At 45.0% G+C, this 14,716-nt stretch overlaps 1 protein-coding gene across 1 annotated transcript; it reads left to right on the top strand.

Moving 5' to 3' along the window:
• The first annotated feature begins 178 nt into the window (after positions 1-178).
• LOC139346766 (kinesin-1 heavy chain-like) lies at positions 179-14,251 on the top strand. The gene is made up of 25 exons (XM_070986035.1): positions 179-304; positions 2,678-2,765; positions 2,848-2,921; positions 3,014-3,118; positions 3,223-3,271; positions 3,354-3,409; positions 3,800-3,887; positions 5,215-5,339; positions 5,864-5,968; positions 6,131-6,276; positions 6,752-6,900; positions 7,474-7,673; positions 9,057-9,125; positions 9,450-9,656; positions 9,751-9,894; positions 11,288-11,476; positions 11,706-11,823; positions 11,991-12,046; positions 12,119-12,228; positions 12,314-12,415; positions 12,497-12,557; positions 12,807-12,878; positions 13,419-13,523; positions 13,670-13,883; positions 14,136-14,251. The coding sequence occupies exons 1-25, from the start codon at positions 179-181 to the stop codon at positions 14,249-14,251; spliced, it is 2,874 nt and encodes a 957-aa protein (XP_070842136.1).
• Positions 14,252-14,716: the final 465 nt, after the last annotated feature.

Below are 14,716 nucleotides of genomic sequence, written 5' to 3'. Positions count from 1 at the left end.
TGAACGTCTTGATGCAGCTTCAGGTGCACCTCCGTTAATAGTCCAGCGGGAATATTCGAGGACTACATTAACACAGCCTCCTGCTCAGCTCTGTGAGAGCCCACCTGCTGGTTCAGGTTCTGCAGCTGTCACACTGTAACGGGAAGACGGAGCGCTCCATCCATCCACAGCGGCGGAGATGGCGGACGCGGCGGAGACCTGTATCAAGGTGGTGTGCCGTTTCAGGCCGCTGAACAGCTCGGAGGTGGCCCGCGGAGACAAGTACATCCCGAAGTTTCAGGGAGACGACTGTGTGTCGATTGCGGTGAGTGTGTAGCTCCGGACAGTTCTGGGATCAGCTGAACTCAGCAAACACTCTGCAGTCAGTGAAAGTCACATTCCCAATAACAAAAATGTATGCATAAGTCTTAACTGTTATGATTATGACGCGGATAGATGTTGCTCTCAGTTCTGTTTTTTTGTGACTCTTTGGAGTCACAAAAAACAAACATATTTAAGAGTAAGGTTCAACACATCTTCCGAATCAGGTGGAGTCACTTGAGCTGTAAAAAGAACGTTTTGTGCAGAAGTAGCGAGTTACGGCACAAACGTCTCCTTTCTCGTCTTCTTCTCGCTTGCTGCAATGTTTTGCTCCAATGGTATTGTCCTTCAGTAGGTTTGTGAATTCAGGGAGGTATGGCCCATATGTACCAGGTTTTCCAGGGGGTTGATAAAACCATGCGTAACCAAGGTCACCTGGATGTCTTTTGCGCTTTTACGCACAGACTTCTTCCGAAAGAAGAAGACAATGTACGCCTCAGTGACAGTTTGTCAGTGTCAGCTGTACTTTGTCAGACTTTTCTCAACCTGGATCAGTCTTGACTTTAATCAGTCAAGCTTAAAACTGTTCGTTTCATCTTAATTCCATCTACTGTTTCAGCGTCACCTGCGCTTCAGCAGCCTTACCAGTACTTAATGCTAACCTTTGCATGCTAATGTGTTAGAACAGAAATGCTAGCGTGCTAACATGTAGCATGTTATGCTTGCAGTAAGCATAGGTGACGCTTACAAAACACAGTTTAGGCTTGAGTTTAGGATAAAAAGCAAAGCTGATGGAAGTTGAGTCTCACATAGTGAAACAGATATGTTCCAAAGTGGCACAGCACAGCCTTGTGACTGGAAGACTGAATGAATGAAAGAGTGAAAAAGCCAGCGGGTAAGGTTTTGGCTTTCTCAGTCACCATATCTCAGTCATAGGCCAACTGATAATTTATAGTTTCTTGTGGAAAAGTGGCTGTACTGTAGCACTGCATCTTAGACAGCACTGACAGCTCTGCTATGATGCCTGATAGAGTCTTCCATGTTGTGGAGAATCAGGCATTCGGCCTGGAGTTGGAGGGTGTTACCCTTGTGATCAGTATTGTTCACCCATGTGTTTGCCATTCAAAGACCCTGATGTTAGCAGCTGGTTCATCTGTGTCAGCAGGCAGGCGTTAAGTGTGAATCATGTCAGACTGCGGTGCAGTTCATGCTTGACACTCATTGTTGGATTGCCATTGTGAGGGTAACTGCTTCTTGTTCTGGGATATTGCTGCAGTCTGCTCTCATGCCCAGCCACTGGTGAATGACATTGTGTGACACCTCCATCTCCCATATATCCTTCCAGTATTGCTTGGTCTCTGCTCTGGGTGGGTCTGGTGTAGCTTCTTTGTTAATCTGCAGCTTGGAGCTTTGGGTGCTTCTTTGAGGAACAGTCCAGTTACTGTTTTGGCTTCTGGTTTTCTAGTGCTTCTCCTCAGCCTGGTGGCCAGAGCCATGAGCCTTTGTTGGCACTTGTACTTGTTGAACCAAGGCCTGTCTTTCATGGTGACATCTGAGATATTGTGGAAGACTGTATTTACATCCACAAGCAGGCTGATTGGGTTGATTGTTTTTAGTCTGGCCATCATTCTCATTTGCAGTAGCTTCAGCTGTCATGGCTGGTAGGGCTGTATCAGCTGGTTGGAGTCCTCATGTATCTCCTGTCTCCTGGGCAGCCCTTCAGGGTGCTGAACAGCGTGGCCATCCTGGTGGAGCCTCTCCATCTCAAGGTGTTACACCAGCTTCCTTCTATTGATGTTCAAACATTGAGTCACCAGCTGCTTCTGAGTCAGCAGACATGATTCCATCAGCACATTTTTTTGTTCATTTTGAAGTATTGCTTTCAAAAAGTTTCATTAAAATGGCACAATTTGAAGATACTTTAAGTAAATTATGCTAATACTACTTATATACATTTACTTAAGTAAGGTTTTGAATGCAGGCCTTTTATTTTTAGTGGAGTATTTTCATGGTGTGAAGTACAGGATCTGAATGCTTCTTCCACCACTTACTAAAACATAAAATATGATTTTAAATCCTTCAAAGTAGCCACCCTTTGCTTTGCAGCTGAGATACAGTAACACTGACTGAGAATCTAAAAGCATGTTAGCTTGATTGTAACAAGCTGAAATGTCTGTTTGATTCGTTTTATAAAAGAAAATCAGCAGGTCACAGCATGTCAGTAAGTCTTTCAATGATAAAATACAAAGCGCACCGCCTGGCCTGCACTTCATCCTCACAGTCAGATGTGTATTAGCAATCAAGTAGAACTTGCATGATGTATGTACACATATACATTCATCACTCATTCACACACACTGCCGCCTCTTCTCCACAGGGGAAACCGTACTACTTTGACCGCGTGTTCCAGTCCAATACAACCCAGGTGCAGTTCTACAACGCTGTGGCTCAGAAGATTGTCAGAGGTAAGATGTACATGAGAGTAAAGATGGCTGTCAGTGTCTGACACACTAAAACCCTGGTTTTTATTTGTCTTGACATGTACAGATGTTCTGGAGGGCTACAATGGCACAATATTTGCCTATGGGCAGACGTCATCCGGCAAAACACACACTATGGAGGTAATGTAGAATATTAGCCATTTTTCCACTGACAGAAATGCTAAAAATCCTGTCTTGTTTATGCTCTTTCTTTTTTTTGTTATCTCCTAAAGGGGAAACTCCATGACCCAGATATGATGGGAGTCATTCCCCGAATTGTTCAAGATATCTTCAACTACATTTATTCCATGGATCAGAACCTGGAGTTTCATATCAAAGTACGTTAACGTCACAGCCGGCGGCTCAGGTGCTTTTAAATGTCAGAAAGTTCTGCACACGTCGTAACGTTGGTGAGGTCTCAATGGAAGCTTTGGCTTTGCAGGTTTCATATTTTGAAGTCTATTTGGACAAAATCAGGGACTTGTTGGATGGTACGTCTGTGTCTTATCGTTATCATTCATCACTCGTGGTGACTCATTCAGGTATGACATTGACTGTCTTTCTCCTCCACAGTAACAAAGACCAACCTCTCTGTGCACGAGGACAAAAACAGAGTGCCGTATGTCAAGGTGAGACGCACGGGGCTTTGTTTTCATGTTCAGAAATGTTATTTTAGTGCAACATTTGATTGTTTCTAATTAAGTCAGCAGTCAGTCACAAGTTTGTCCCAGCCAGATGTAATGCATGAGCTACAGCTGGAGAATATAATACAAAAAAAAAAGGCACAACTGTGATCTGCAGGAGGAGATGATGTTAGACGTGACATTGTTCTCAACTATAAGTTTGATATAATTAGATGGAGGAATGAAGAGAGGTATTAAAAACTGAGAAAATGAAGTAATCAGACGGAAGAGAGTATGTCATGGTGTCCTCAGCTCATAATTGTCCCTCTGTAAAGCCAACCTGCTGCGGGCCTGTTGAACATAGCGTTTCCTTGTGATTCCATGCGTACTCCCCAGGGGTGTACCGAGCGTTTCGTGTGCAGTCCCACCGAGGTCATGGACGCCATAGAGGATGGCAAAAACAACCGAAGCGTGGCTGTCACAAGTGAGTTCACACACTGAATGCCTTCAGTGTGGCTGCCGCTCATGGGTTCAACCTCACTGGGTCTCCTGACTGCAGCGAGACTCCCATCGGCCAAGACACTGTGTCTGTGCTCCCCACACAACCAAATGAGAAAGAACAGCGGAGTGAAAATAGGCATGTCTCATAATACACACTAAGTACTTCTAATCCTCGACACTTGTCATTAAACTGGTCATTGAACATCAGTCAGCCCTGTCTTTATTGCAAAAGAACATAAGCTTATGGTTCTTGGTTTCGACATTTATCAAACAACAAAGTGTTTGTTCTTTCACCAATAAAATAAATGACCCAACTAACTGGGCTCTGGGAACTATGTGTTCTTGCACCAGAAAATACTCAGCTGGAGGCACTAGACAATGTCTCTGCTCTGCTAATCCTCTGCTCAAGTCCAGATCTTGATTATTTTTGCCCCCCCCCCCCAGCATAAACATAATAAAAGGAAACCAGGAATTCAGTAACTCAAAAGAAGACACTCAAGTCGGCTAATTACCACTAAGTCTGCTCACTGCACCATTAATGTGTCAATTGATTGGACAAGCTGCAAAAACACTGAATCCTACATTTCCCATAATGCAGCTGGATAGACACTTTTACTAGGCCCTCCCTGCCTGGTAAACGCTCAAGTCTCTCAAATACCACACCTCCAGTTTATAACACTTGCTGTCATGAATTTGTGTCCAAGCCCACGCTGAGATCACCCTGATGACATCACTGTGACATCGGCAGGGTTATCTTCTCAGACTTGACAAAACTCCCCTGGAGAAGCAGAAGACACTGTTCACCTGTTTTAGCAGCTCAGTACCACGACCAGTTGACTGATCTGCATGTGTGTGTCACTTTAAGGCCATATGTTACATGCTCACATGCTGCATGTGAGGCATCAGTGCATCCACATCTGTGTCATATTAGACAGTCATCAGCACTATTCCTTAACAACGATCCCTTTCAACACTGCAAGCATCATCATCATGTAGCACATGTGTGTAATTCAGTTCCTAATCTCTGATTTAGTTGAAACAAGTGAAAAGTGAGTGTTTCAGCTGGTTTCACATGCAAATCAGCTTGTTTGATTCTAGTGCCTTATTCTTTGTACATTTCTAGTAAATGCTTGAATTCTGTTTAAAACAGCCATTCTTACTGCAATGGCAGCATTCTCCCCATGTTGTAAAAAGATAAAGTTTTCAGGTCTCAGTTATGCACAGTAATGCTCATTGTGTGTGTGTGTGTGTGTGTGTGTGTGTGTGTGTGTGTGTGTGTGTGTGTGTGTGTGTGTGTGTGTGTGTGTCAGACATGAACGAGCACAGTTCCAGGAGTCACAGCATCTTCCTCATCAACATCAAGCAGGAAAACAGTCAGACTGGACATAAACTCACCGGCAAGCTCTACCTCGTCGATCTGGCCGGGAGTGAGAAAGTATGTCTCTCTCTCTCTCTCTCTCTCTCTCTCTCTCTCTCTCTTTGACTCTGTAGCTTCCCAGTTTCTGCATCTGCAAAGCTCAGACCTGAACAAGTGAAATGATTAGAGAGCAGTTGGGGACCAGATGTTGGAAGGAGTCCAGATGTGGACAGCCCTTTGCTCTCATGTCGCTGCTCCTGAAGGCACAGTTTACTTGCCTGTACTGACTCAATTTATGTAATGAAACTTTAATGACGTGCGCCTGCCTCCCTCAGCAGGGGGAGATTGATGATTACTACAGTAATCAGTACGAGGTGTTAACAAGCCAAGGATAGCACAAAGCTTCCATTCTTCTTTTAATAATCTCCTTTTGTTTCCTGTTGTTATTCAATGATCATTACGAATCGCCATCATCTTTGTTACTTTTTGACTGTCGGGAGTAATCTAAGCATGTTAGTTGTGCAGAGCAGTCAGTGTGTCTAATCACACAGTCTGGCTCCAGTGTCATTGTGAGAGCTCTGCTGTGTTTGTGCGTTTCAAAGGTGGGTAAAACTGGAGCGGAGGGCACAGTGCTGGATGAAGCCAAGATGATCAACAAATCCCTGTCTTCGCTGGGAATTGTCATCGCGGCTCTGGCGGAGGGCTCGGTGAGACGGTCCTGTGCTCCTGTCATAGTTGCTGTTAGTTAGTGTGTTTAAGAGAGAGAATGGGATTCAAAGTTTAGGATCAGGATTCCAACTGAGGAGAAGTGTGGAAATATTCAAGGCTGTAGGAGCTCTGTGTGGATTCTAATTTGTGTCCTCTGTCAGACCTACGTACCATACAGAGACAGTAAGATGACCAGGATCCTGCAGGACTCCCTGGGAGGGAACTGTCGGACCACCATGGTCATCTGCTGCTCACCCTCCTCTTTCAATGACGCTGAGACGAGGACCACGCTGCAGTTTGGACAGAGGTACACACACACACAGATGCTGATAAAATCTGTGTACCACAGTGCATGAAAATCATGGGAATCATTTTTATGTAAGCTGACACAAGGCTCTGGATCACTGCGGTGCTAAAAACTGAGTCAACAGAAGCCATAAATAAATGTGACTAATAGTGGAAACACAGACTTTCATAATAGCTCTGACAAAGACACTGCAGTTAATGTAAATGCATCCCATCACAGTCCACTTAATAAGGTTTGTATCTGCGCTGAACAGTCTAGCATATCTAACAGGCCGTTTGTGTTTTCACAGAGCCTGTTATCACCCATAAACATGATTCCACACTCTAAAAGTACAGATGCTCCTATAATGCAGGTCACACTTGACATTTCCATCGCAGCGGCGACAGTTAAAGTCAGTCGGCCTCGCGGTGAAACCAGTCTGCAAGTGGCGTGACTGGTGACGCGCTGCCGTTTCCTCACCTCGCTGTCTCACCAGGGCAAAAACCGTCAAGAACACAGTGTGTCTGAACGTGGAGCTGACCGCAGAGCAGTGGAAGAGCAAGTGGGAGAAAGAGAGGGAGAAGAACAAGACGCTGAAGAACACTGTCACCTGGCTGGAGACCGAGCTCAACCGCTGGAGGAGCGGTGAGGACTGCGCTGTCCCATAACACCCCTCCTCTGTGCTGCATTACGGCTTGGTGTGGCTTGAGCATAATTTGGCTTGGCTTGTTCAGTACATAGATTTGATATTTGTCAGCTCGTGTCCTGGCCCAGCTTATTTCTCTGCTGTAGTTTCAAAGAACTGACAAGCAGCAAATTATGTCCTGACATATAGATATTTAATAGTGTGGCAATCTTCCATATGTGCATGCAAATGAAGGATGATCAGTCCATTGATTTGTGATGGTTTGGATGAGATGAAAAACTCCTTGTCTTAGTTTGAGCTGAATCACATACTGGTGCTATTTTGGGCTTGAAAAGGACACGAATGAAGAAAGAACTCTTTGTGTTCATATTAGTGAAGTCATAAAGATCACTCAGAAAATGTGCATGATCATGTCTGCCTAACACTTAACTATAGACACGAGAAATCCAGAGTCGTCACAAGTCTTCTTCTGAAAACAAAGCTTTGCTTGAGGGAGCAACGCAGGAGGGTGGGGACGTGTCACAAACCCCCACAGAGACTGAACTGATGTCTCTCCCTGCTGCCCCCTGCAGGAGAGAGTGTGCCAGCAGAGGAACAGTTTGATAAAGAGAAGGCCAAGGCAGAGGTCCAGGCGCTGGACACTGCGCTCAACAATGATAAGACACCAACCAAACCTGCCCTCAGCACCCTCCCCGGAGCCAAACTCACTGATGCAGAGAAAGAGAAGTGTGAGGCTGAGATGGCCAGGCTGTACAAAGAGATGGATGACAAGGTGAGGGAGGATCCACTACACGCCATGTGGTTTACTCACTGTTCACACCTTTGATGAAGTGTACTTGTTTATGGTGTGCACACAACAAGCATGGTTGTTGCAGTGTATTGACCCACGGGAGTTTCCAATTGGTCAGATCAGAATTATGTCAGGGGACAACAAATTCCACTTGAAACTGTCTGAATTGGACATAAATGTCAAGCACTGTAATGCATTAATATGTAACAGAGCCCCTTAAATATTAGATATGACAATGATATATGACTGTGTCATGAATAAATCAGGCGCAACAATATCACATTTATGGAGTAAAGCGATGTTAATGGTTACCTGTGGAGTTTCTGACCTGTAGTGGTGCTTTGCAGCAGTTTGTTTTTTTTTTTGTTTTTGTTTTTTTTGATGACATTTTACACTTTCCTCTTAATGGTTTCACACTCTCCCGCTGACCTGCAGGTGGCAGTAACAAGCCAAGCTATGCAGCAGTGTGCCAGCAAGGGCAGAGAAATGGACTTTAAACTAGTGAACCTGGATGTAAACAATGCAGGATTTAAAGTAATTAAAAAAACAGCTTTGCAAATGTTTTATGGGGAAGGAAAAGCTTTCAACATGTTTGATAGATCTTAAGAACAGAACTTCTGTTTGTTTACAAGAAAACTCCACAGGGCCCCTTTAGCATTCATATATTATGGTGATGTGTCAATATGCTGAACATGACATGCATTTATCCACTGTGTATGCGCTGACTTCTCAAGTGACATATGACTGTATGCTATATGGTAGAGACCAGTACATGCAGATACAAATGTATCACAAATAAATTATTCTCACTGGGATGATAATGGGAGACCATTAAACCTGCCTGTTTCAATAGCTAATGGTAGAGTACCAGAGATTTTCACCATTTGTCTCACATAAAGTCTTACATGTAGCTATATTTAGTGTCACAATTGTTTGAACATTTTGCAGTGAGCATCATGAATATTACACTAACCTGGGTTAAAGACTAAAAATGAATCAAAATCAAAATAGTCTGGGAACGTTCATGGAAAATGTCGCTACCAAAGACACATCGTCAGAGATTTATTACTGAATTATGAATAATGTAAAAAATTATTCTTAAGATCATATAAATAATATAATAATGTTAAAATTGACTTTTATAGATAATTAATATTGTCAGCATTAACTCAATTTGGCTCTATAGTGTCCATACTCTGACCTAGCGTGATGCTTCCACAGCTCAGTCTGTCTTCCGTGCAGTATTTCTGTTGGCCAGCAGAGGGCGTGATTGGCTGCTCTTCAGTATTGCCTGTGGTTAAAGTGGAAATAAATGAGTGACATTTTAATATTTCTCTTTTCCTCTCTTCTCTTCCCTTCCTCCAGGACGAAGAGATCAACCAGCAGTCTCAGTTGGTGGAGGAGCTGAAACAACAGATGTTGGACCAGGAGGAGGTGACACAGCTTCCCCTGCCCTCTCCCCCGCCCTCCCTCCCCTACTCCCCTCCATCGTTTCTCAGCCCTCCAGCCGTTCCTGTTAGCACAGACCCAGTCTGACAGCTGATAGCAGACCATTAGTAGCCCTGCAGGAGAGGTCAGACTGTAACTTGCCCTCAGCAGGCGGCGCTGGATCCTTACAGATTGAACACATGAGGGTTTTTAGCTGGACAGAAATCTATTTATTAGATCATGTTATGAATTTCAGGCTTCACTCGTTTTTCACCCCCTGCCTATACTCAGCGTCACTGTCTTATCTTCACTCCCTACCCTCACCCGTAGCTCTTATCCTCCTCCCGCCGTGATCACGACATCCTGCAAACAGAACTAAACCGGCTGCTGGCGGAGAACGAAGCCTCCAAGGAGGAGGTGAAGGAGGTGCTGCAGGCCCTGGAGGAACTGGCTGTCAACTACGACCAGAAGAGTCAGGAAGTCGAGGACAAAGCAAGAGAGTTTGAGGCTCTCAGTGAGGAGCTGAATGAGAAATCGGTACTTTTATCTGAAGCCACTTGAAGTGATGGCACAGAGTACACATGATCACCTAGCATGGTGTGTATTTATTGATGTTTTCATCCACCAACAGAGCTCCTTGGCTTCCATTGACTCTGAACTCCAGAAGCTGAAGGAGATGACCAATCACCAGAAGAAGAGGGTCACTGAGATGATGTCATCATTGCTGAAAGACCTGGCTGAGATAGGCATCGCCGTGGGAAGCAACGACATTAAGGTTACCCGTTGTGGTGATGGCGTACTGTTTCAAACTCAGAAATATTCTAATATGTGTCCTTAGCAAACAATTATTTCTGTTGTCATTTAATTTGTCATTGAGTTCATTTAGTGCCTTAACTTCATTTAGTTCCCTTTACAAAGTGTCAGAAAAAGTTGGAAATGCCCCTTTACAATCTTTTGTCCAAGGAATCTTCATTAAATTGCTTATTTTGTCCAACCAACAGTTCAAAAGCCCAAAATATGTTCATATTTTTAGCATAATTAACCAACAAAGGCAGTAAATTCTCAGAAAGAAGACGCTTAAAGCAGGTGTTGTTTTTTTTTGCATTGCATTTTTCTGTTGACTGACGAATCAATTAATTGATTTCAGCTCCATGATTAATCATTTTGCCTGCTATAAAATGTCAGTGAAATGTGAAAAATATGTTTTCACACTCTAACGTTCAGCATTCGTGCTCCATCAGTGTCCGTCTATCTACCAATGGATCAATGTTCTAGTTATGGAGAAATAGGATCATGCCAGTATGGAGTGAGTGCATCCTTTTATCCAATAGCAAAGCCATCTGCTGTGGAGTGCTATTATGAACACACTTCAAGTTCAAGTGAGTGCACTGACGTGTTTACAGAGCTGCGTTCAACAGCAGTTTGACAACAGTTTCATTCTGCACAGGTTTCAGTTCTAGTCGATTCGCAGCTTATTTTAAACTGCATGCCTCAGCAGGAGCGATAGGTCGAGCATCTCTTGTGGAAACACTGTACAACACCGCTACTTTGTAAATGTGTGTTCCAAGTGGGAAGTTAACCTCACCCTTGCTGGAGCTACACTCACCCATGAGAGTGGAAGAGATCACAGGGGAGTGCGCACAATTTTATCTGCGCTGTGGTTGTGAGGTTACCCAAATTACATTTGTGCACATTAGATTTATAGAATCCCATTAACACACCCAATTGAATAAGAACAAAAACCTACAACTGCTGTTTACTTTTTGCACATAAAAGTTTGTAATTAATCACTTTATTCTTTTAGTGCATGTATGCAGGTAGGAGTTGGGGTTGGGGGGCCTGGCTTGTCTCGGACACAGGCAAGGGGGGGAGGAAAAAAGGTTGGGAACCACTGACTTAGAGCATTTTCACTATTTTCTTATAGTTTACAGAATAGTGAGAAGTATTGTTAGCTGTAGCCATAATTGCCACTACTCTCATGTGGTTTCCCTTGAAGTTTCTTAGATGGTCTCTCTGTATATGCAGATGTAATGGCCAGTCAGCGGTTTTCAGTTAAAACTGGTAGAAACACACAAAAGCCTGTTACTTCCTGTCACTTATGGCTATAACGACAGAGACAAAACATGAAGCGCGCCTCCTGAGGCCTCTTGATTTCCTTCTCCTCTCAGCAACAAGAGAGCAGCGGTCTCATTGATGAGGAGTTCACCGTGGCCCGTCTCTACATCAGCAAGATGAAGTCAGAGGTGAAGACGATGGTGAAGCGCAGCAAACAGCTGGAGAGCACCCAGGCCGAGCGTGTCCAGAAGATGGAGGAGATGGAGGTGGAGCTGACCGCCTGCCAGCTCCGCATCTCCCAGGTAACTGCTGCTCGCCGCTGCTGCCTCCGCTGTCATGGATACTGTCACCATAGTGACAAATGTGGCAGTTAATTCGAGCGGCAGATCGTGTGTTTATCCATCAAACAGCAGTTTAATGCGTTTTTTTTTTCGTGTCCAGTGCTGTTTGTTCTGGGTTCAAAAAGAACCGCCGCGAGTTTTAGTCACTTGTGACAGTTTCAAATCGCTCTCATGTCTTTTTCATTTCCAGTATGAAGCGAAGATCAAGTCCCTGACAGACTCCCTCCAGAATGTGGAGCAGAAGAAAAGACAGCTGGAGGAAAATGTGGACTCTCTCAATGAGGAAATAGTCAGGATCAAAGCCCAGGGTGAGCGCAGCTGACTTAACCCTTTCATGTCCTTCTCCAGAGCACATTTTATCCAGACCAGAGTTTTTGTTTCGTTGGATTGTTGAGGGCTTACCGACAGAATGATGTAAAAGAATACACCCCCCCAAAAAAATTATGCTGTAAAACCATTGTTTGCCTCCTTGCAGACAAAGTTAGCACCATGGAGACGCAGAATGAGGTCCAATCTGCCGCTGAAGTCAAGGTACTGTACCAATAAGCTGTCCCTGGTCCTGATGGAAGTTGTGACTGCAGCTGTTTGCTCGTGTGTCTGCAGGATGCTGTGGAGAAGCAGATCCAGTCTCACAGAGAGATCCATCAGAAGCAGATCAGCAGCCTGAGAGATGAGCTGGACACCAAGGAGAAGCTCATCACAGAGCTGCAGGAGTAAGACGCAACACCACCACACACTCCTCTCTCTCTAAATGTGACTGATGGTTCGGCGCTGATACTGATACTGACGTCTGTGTAGTCTGAACCAGAAGGTCATGCTGGAGCAGGAGAGGCTGAGGGTGGAGCACGAGAAGCTCAAGGCTGCCGACCAGGAGAAGAACCGCCAGCTGCAGGAGCTCACGTAATGCCTCCGCGTTCAGTCCACTGCAGCCTGTCCCATTATACCATACGCGCTGAGTAACATCCAGCTTATGTTGTGCAGGGTGCAGCAGGACAGACGGGAGCAGGCCAGACAGGACCTGAAGGGGCTGGAGGAGACTGTGGTCAGTTACTGGCATGTCCATTTAAATCTGTACCCACTCTATGTGACTAGATCACTTAGTGTAAACCTGTATGCAGGACAGGTAACTGAATGATTGCTTTTTCTAAAATGATAGGCGATAGAGGAAGGACTATGCTTGTATCAAGGGAGGTACCTCAAAACCTAGACTGCATTTGGGTGTAACTGGGAGGATCCAACCCTGTAATGTCTGTTGTTTTTCTCTGAGTTTGGATTCTTTGGCTTCACGCAGGCCCGGGAGCTGCAGACTCTCCACAACCTCAGGAGGCTTTTTGTCCAAGACCTGTCCACTAGACTCAAAAAGGTAAAGGTCCTGACACTATTCAAGTAGCTCATGGTACATTCTCACTGCAATCACCATCCTGAGATCTGGTTTTGTGTGTGATTGACTCAATCTAGTGAAATGTCATATGAACTCTTGGCGTCCCCGACGACGGCGTTTACCTGCAGTGAGACAAACAGATCCATATTTTGCTCATGCGGCGGCTGCACTCCGTTTAATTTGCACCGTGATGAAATTTTAATGACAGAAAGCGTCTACGATAAGTAGGTCATGTGATTCTTCAAAGGTAGCAGCTGTAAATTAGGGACCCAGGCCCTCAGCGTGGTGCTCGTCTCCAGCCCTCAGGCTGAGGAGGCGCAGAATGAGCCACGGGGATATACCCATCTGAAATCTGCTGCTTATCATCTCATTTAGCCACACATGGGATGCTTTGGAGTCTGGAGTTTTGGTTGCAGATGCTGGGTTGAAAGAACTCAATGCAACAAAGCAGTTGTATACAGGTAAGCTGGTGAATGAATGGTAAAACCTGGATTGAGATCAGTGTGTGTTGTGCTTGAGCAGAATGCTCAGATGGACTCAGAGGACAGTGAAGGCAGCACAGCACAGAAACAGAAGATCTGCTTCCTGGAGAACAACCTCACAGAGCTCAGCAAAGTGCACAAGCAGGTAAAAGCATGTAGAAACACACAGTCGCCTCAGTGCTTCCTCCCTGGATGAATCACAGAAGTGACTTTCGTCAGATTTTTGTGTCTAAAGACGGCACGCTGTGTGTGTCCTCTCACTCTTTGAGTTTTCTCTTTTGCCTTCTGTAGCTGCTGCGGGACAACGCCGACCTTCGTGGCGAGATCCCTAAAATGGAGAAGCGCCTGCGGGCCACTGCAGAGCGGGTCAAAGCCCTGGAGACCGCTCTGAAGGAGGCCAGAGAGAATGCGGCGCGTGACCGTAACCGCTACGAGCAGGAGATGGAGCGCATTAAGGACGCCGTCAAGCCCAAAAACATGGGAAGGAGAGCCTCTGCACAGATAGGTAGGCGACACACATACAAACATACGTGGAACGATATCTTGCATGTGCAGAATAATCAGTAATATCTAAGTCAATATTCTGATAATAGTACAAAATAATTTAGTCTCTGATTTTTTAAGTCAGTGAACTTTAGGTGCATTTTTGGACTGGGTAACTGCTTGACCCTGTTTCCAGTCTTTATGCTAAGCTAGGCTAACTGCCCCCTGGGCACATCATCAAACTTCACATGTTATCCCTCTGTGTCCACACCAGCCAAGCCCATCAGACCAGGCCAGCTGCCGGGAGCCCCTCTCATCATCTCGAACAGGTCCAACCTCATCCAGAACAACCAGTCTGTCGGCATCAAAGGGGGAGGCAACAGCAGGTGAGAGAGGAACACACACTCTGCAGTCTGTGCTGTGTTCAGGGACTGCTCAAACAGATAACATGTGAATTAAAGGACGGCTCAGTTTGATTCCTTGTCTCTTCTGTTTCCCCCTGCAGCTCCTGAGGATGGAGCGGTCACCCAGACATGACGCCAAAGCTGCAGACCACCAGACGATTGTGTTGCAAATTACTGAACTTTTACCTTCCGGCATCAAGTGTACATAATGTATATAAGTATGGGCTGGACTGTGCAGTCCTTCAAGCCTCTGGCTCTAAAACAAACCAAAACACTTTACTTCCTTGCAAATTAACACATAATGCGACATGTTGCTTTGTTGACAGCGTCTTTGATGTTAGAACATGAATGCATATCAGAGCTTGATGGAAGAGAAGAAGACCATGCCGTACGGTGCAGAGAGCCCTGGCCCGTTGGTTGTAGCACAGATTATGGATTTTTTTTTAATTGT

This window comes from Chaetodon trifascialis, chromosome 18 (assembly GCF_039877785.1).
Source record: "Chaetodon trifascialis isolate fChaTrf1 chromosome 18, fChaTrf1.hap1, whole genome shotgun sequence".
Taxonomy (NCBI): domain Eukaryota; kingdom Metazoa; phylum Chordata; class Actinopteri; order Chaetodontiformes; family Chaetodontidae; genus Chaetodon; species Chaetodon trifascialis.
This window is presented reverse-complemented; position numbering and strand designations above follow the sequence as displayed.

What these genes read in the sequence shown, in the direction of transcription:
- LOC139346766 (XM_070986035.1), top strand. Translation starts at nt 179, where the DNA reads ATGGCGGACGCGGCGGAGACCTGTATCAAGGTGGTGTGCCGTTTCAGG. An exon ending in ACAAAGAGATGGATGACAAG is followed by an intron (nt 7,674 to 9,056) that starts GTGAGGGAGGAT and finishes CCCTTCCTCCAG; the next exon opens with GACGAAGAGATCAACCAGCA. An exon ending in AGGAGCTGAATGAGAAATCG is followed by an intron (nt 9,657 to 9,750) that starts GTACTTTTATCT and finishes ATCCACCAACAG; the next exon opens with AGCTCCTTGGCTTCCATTGA.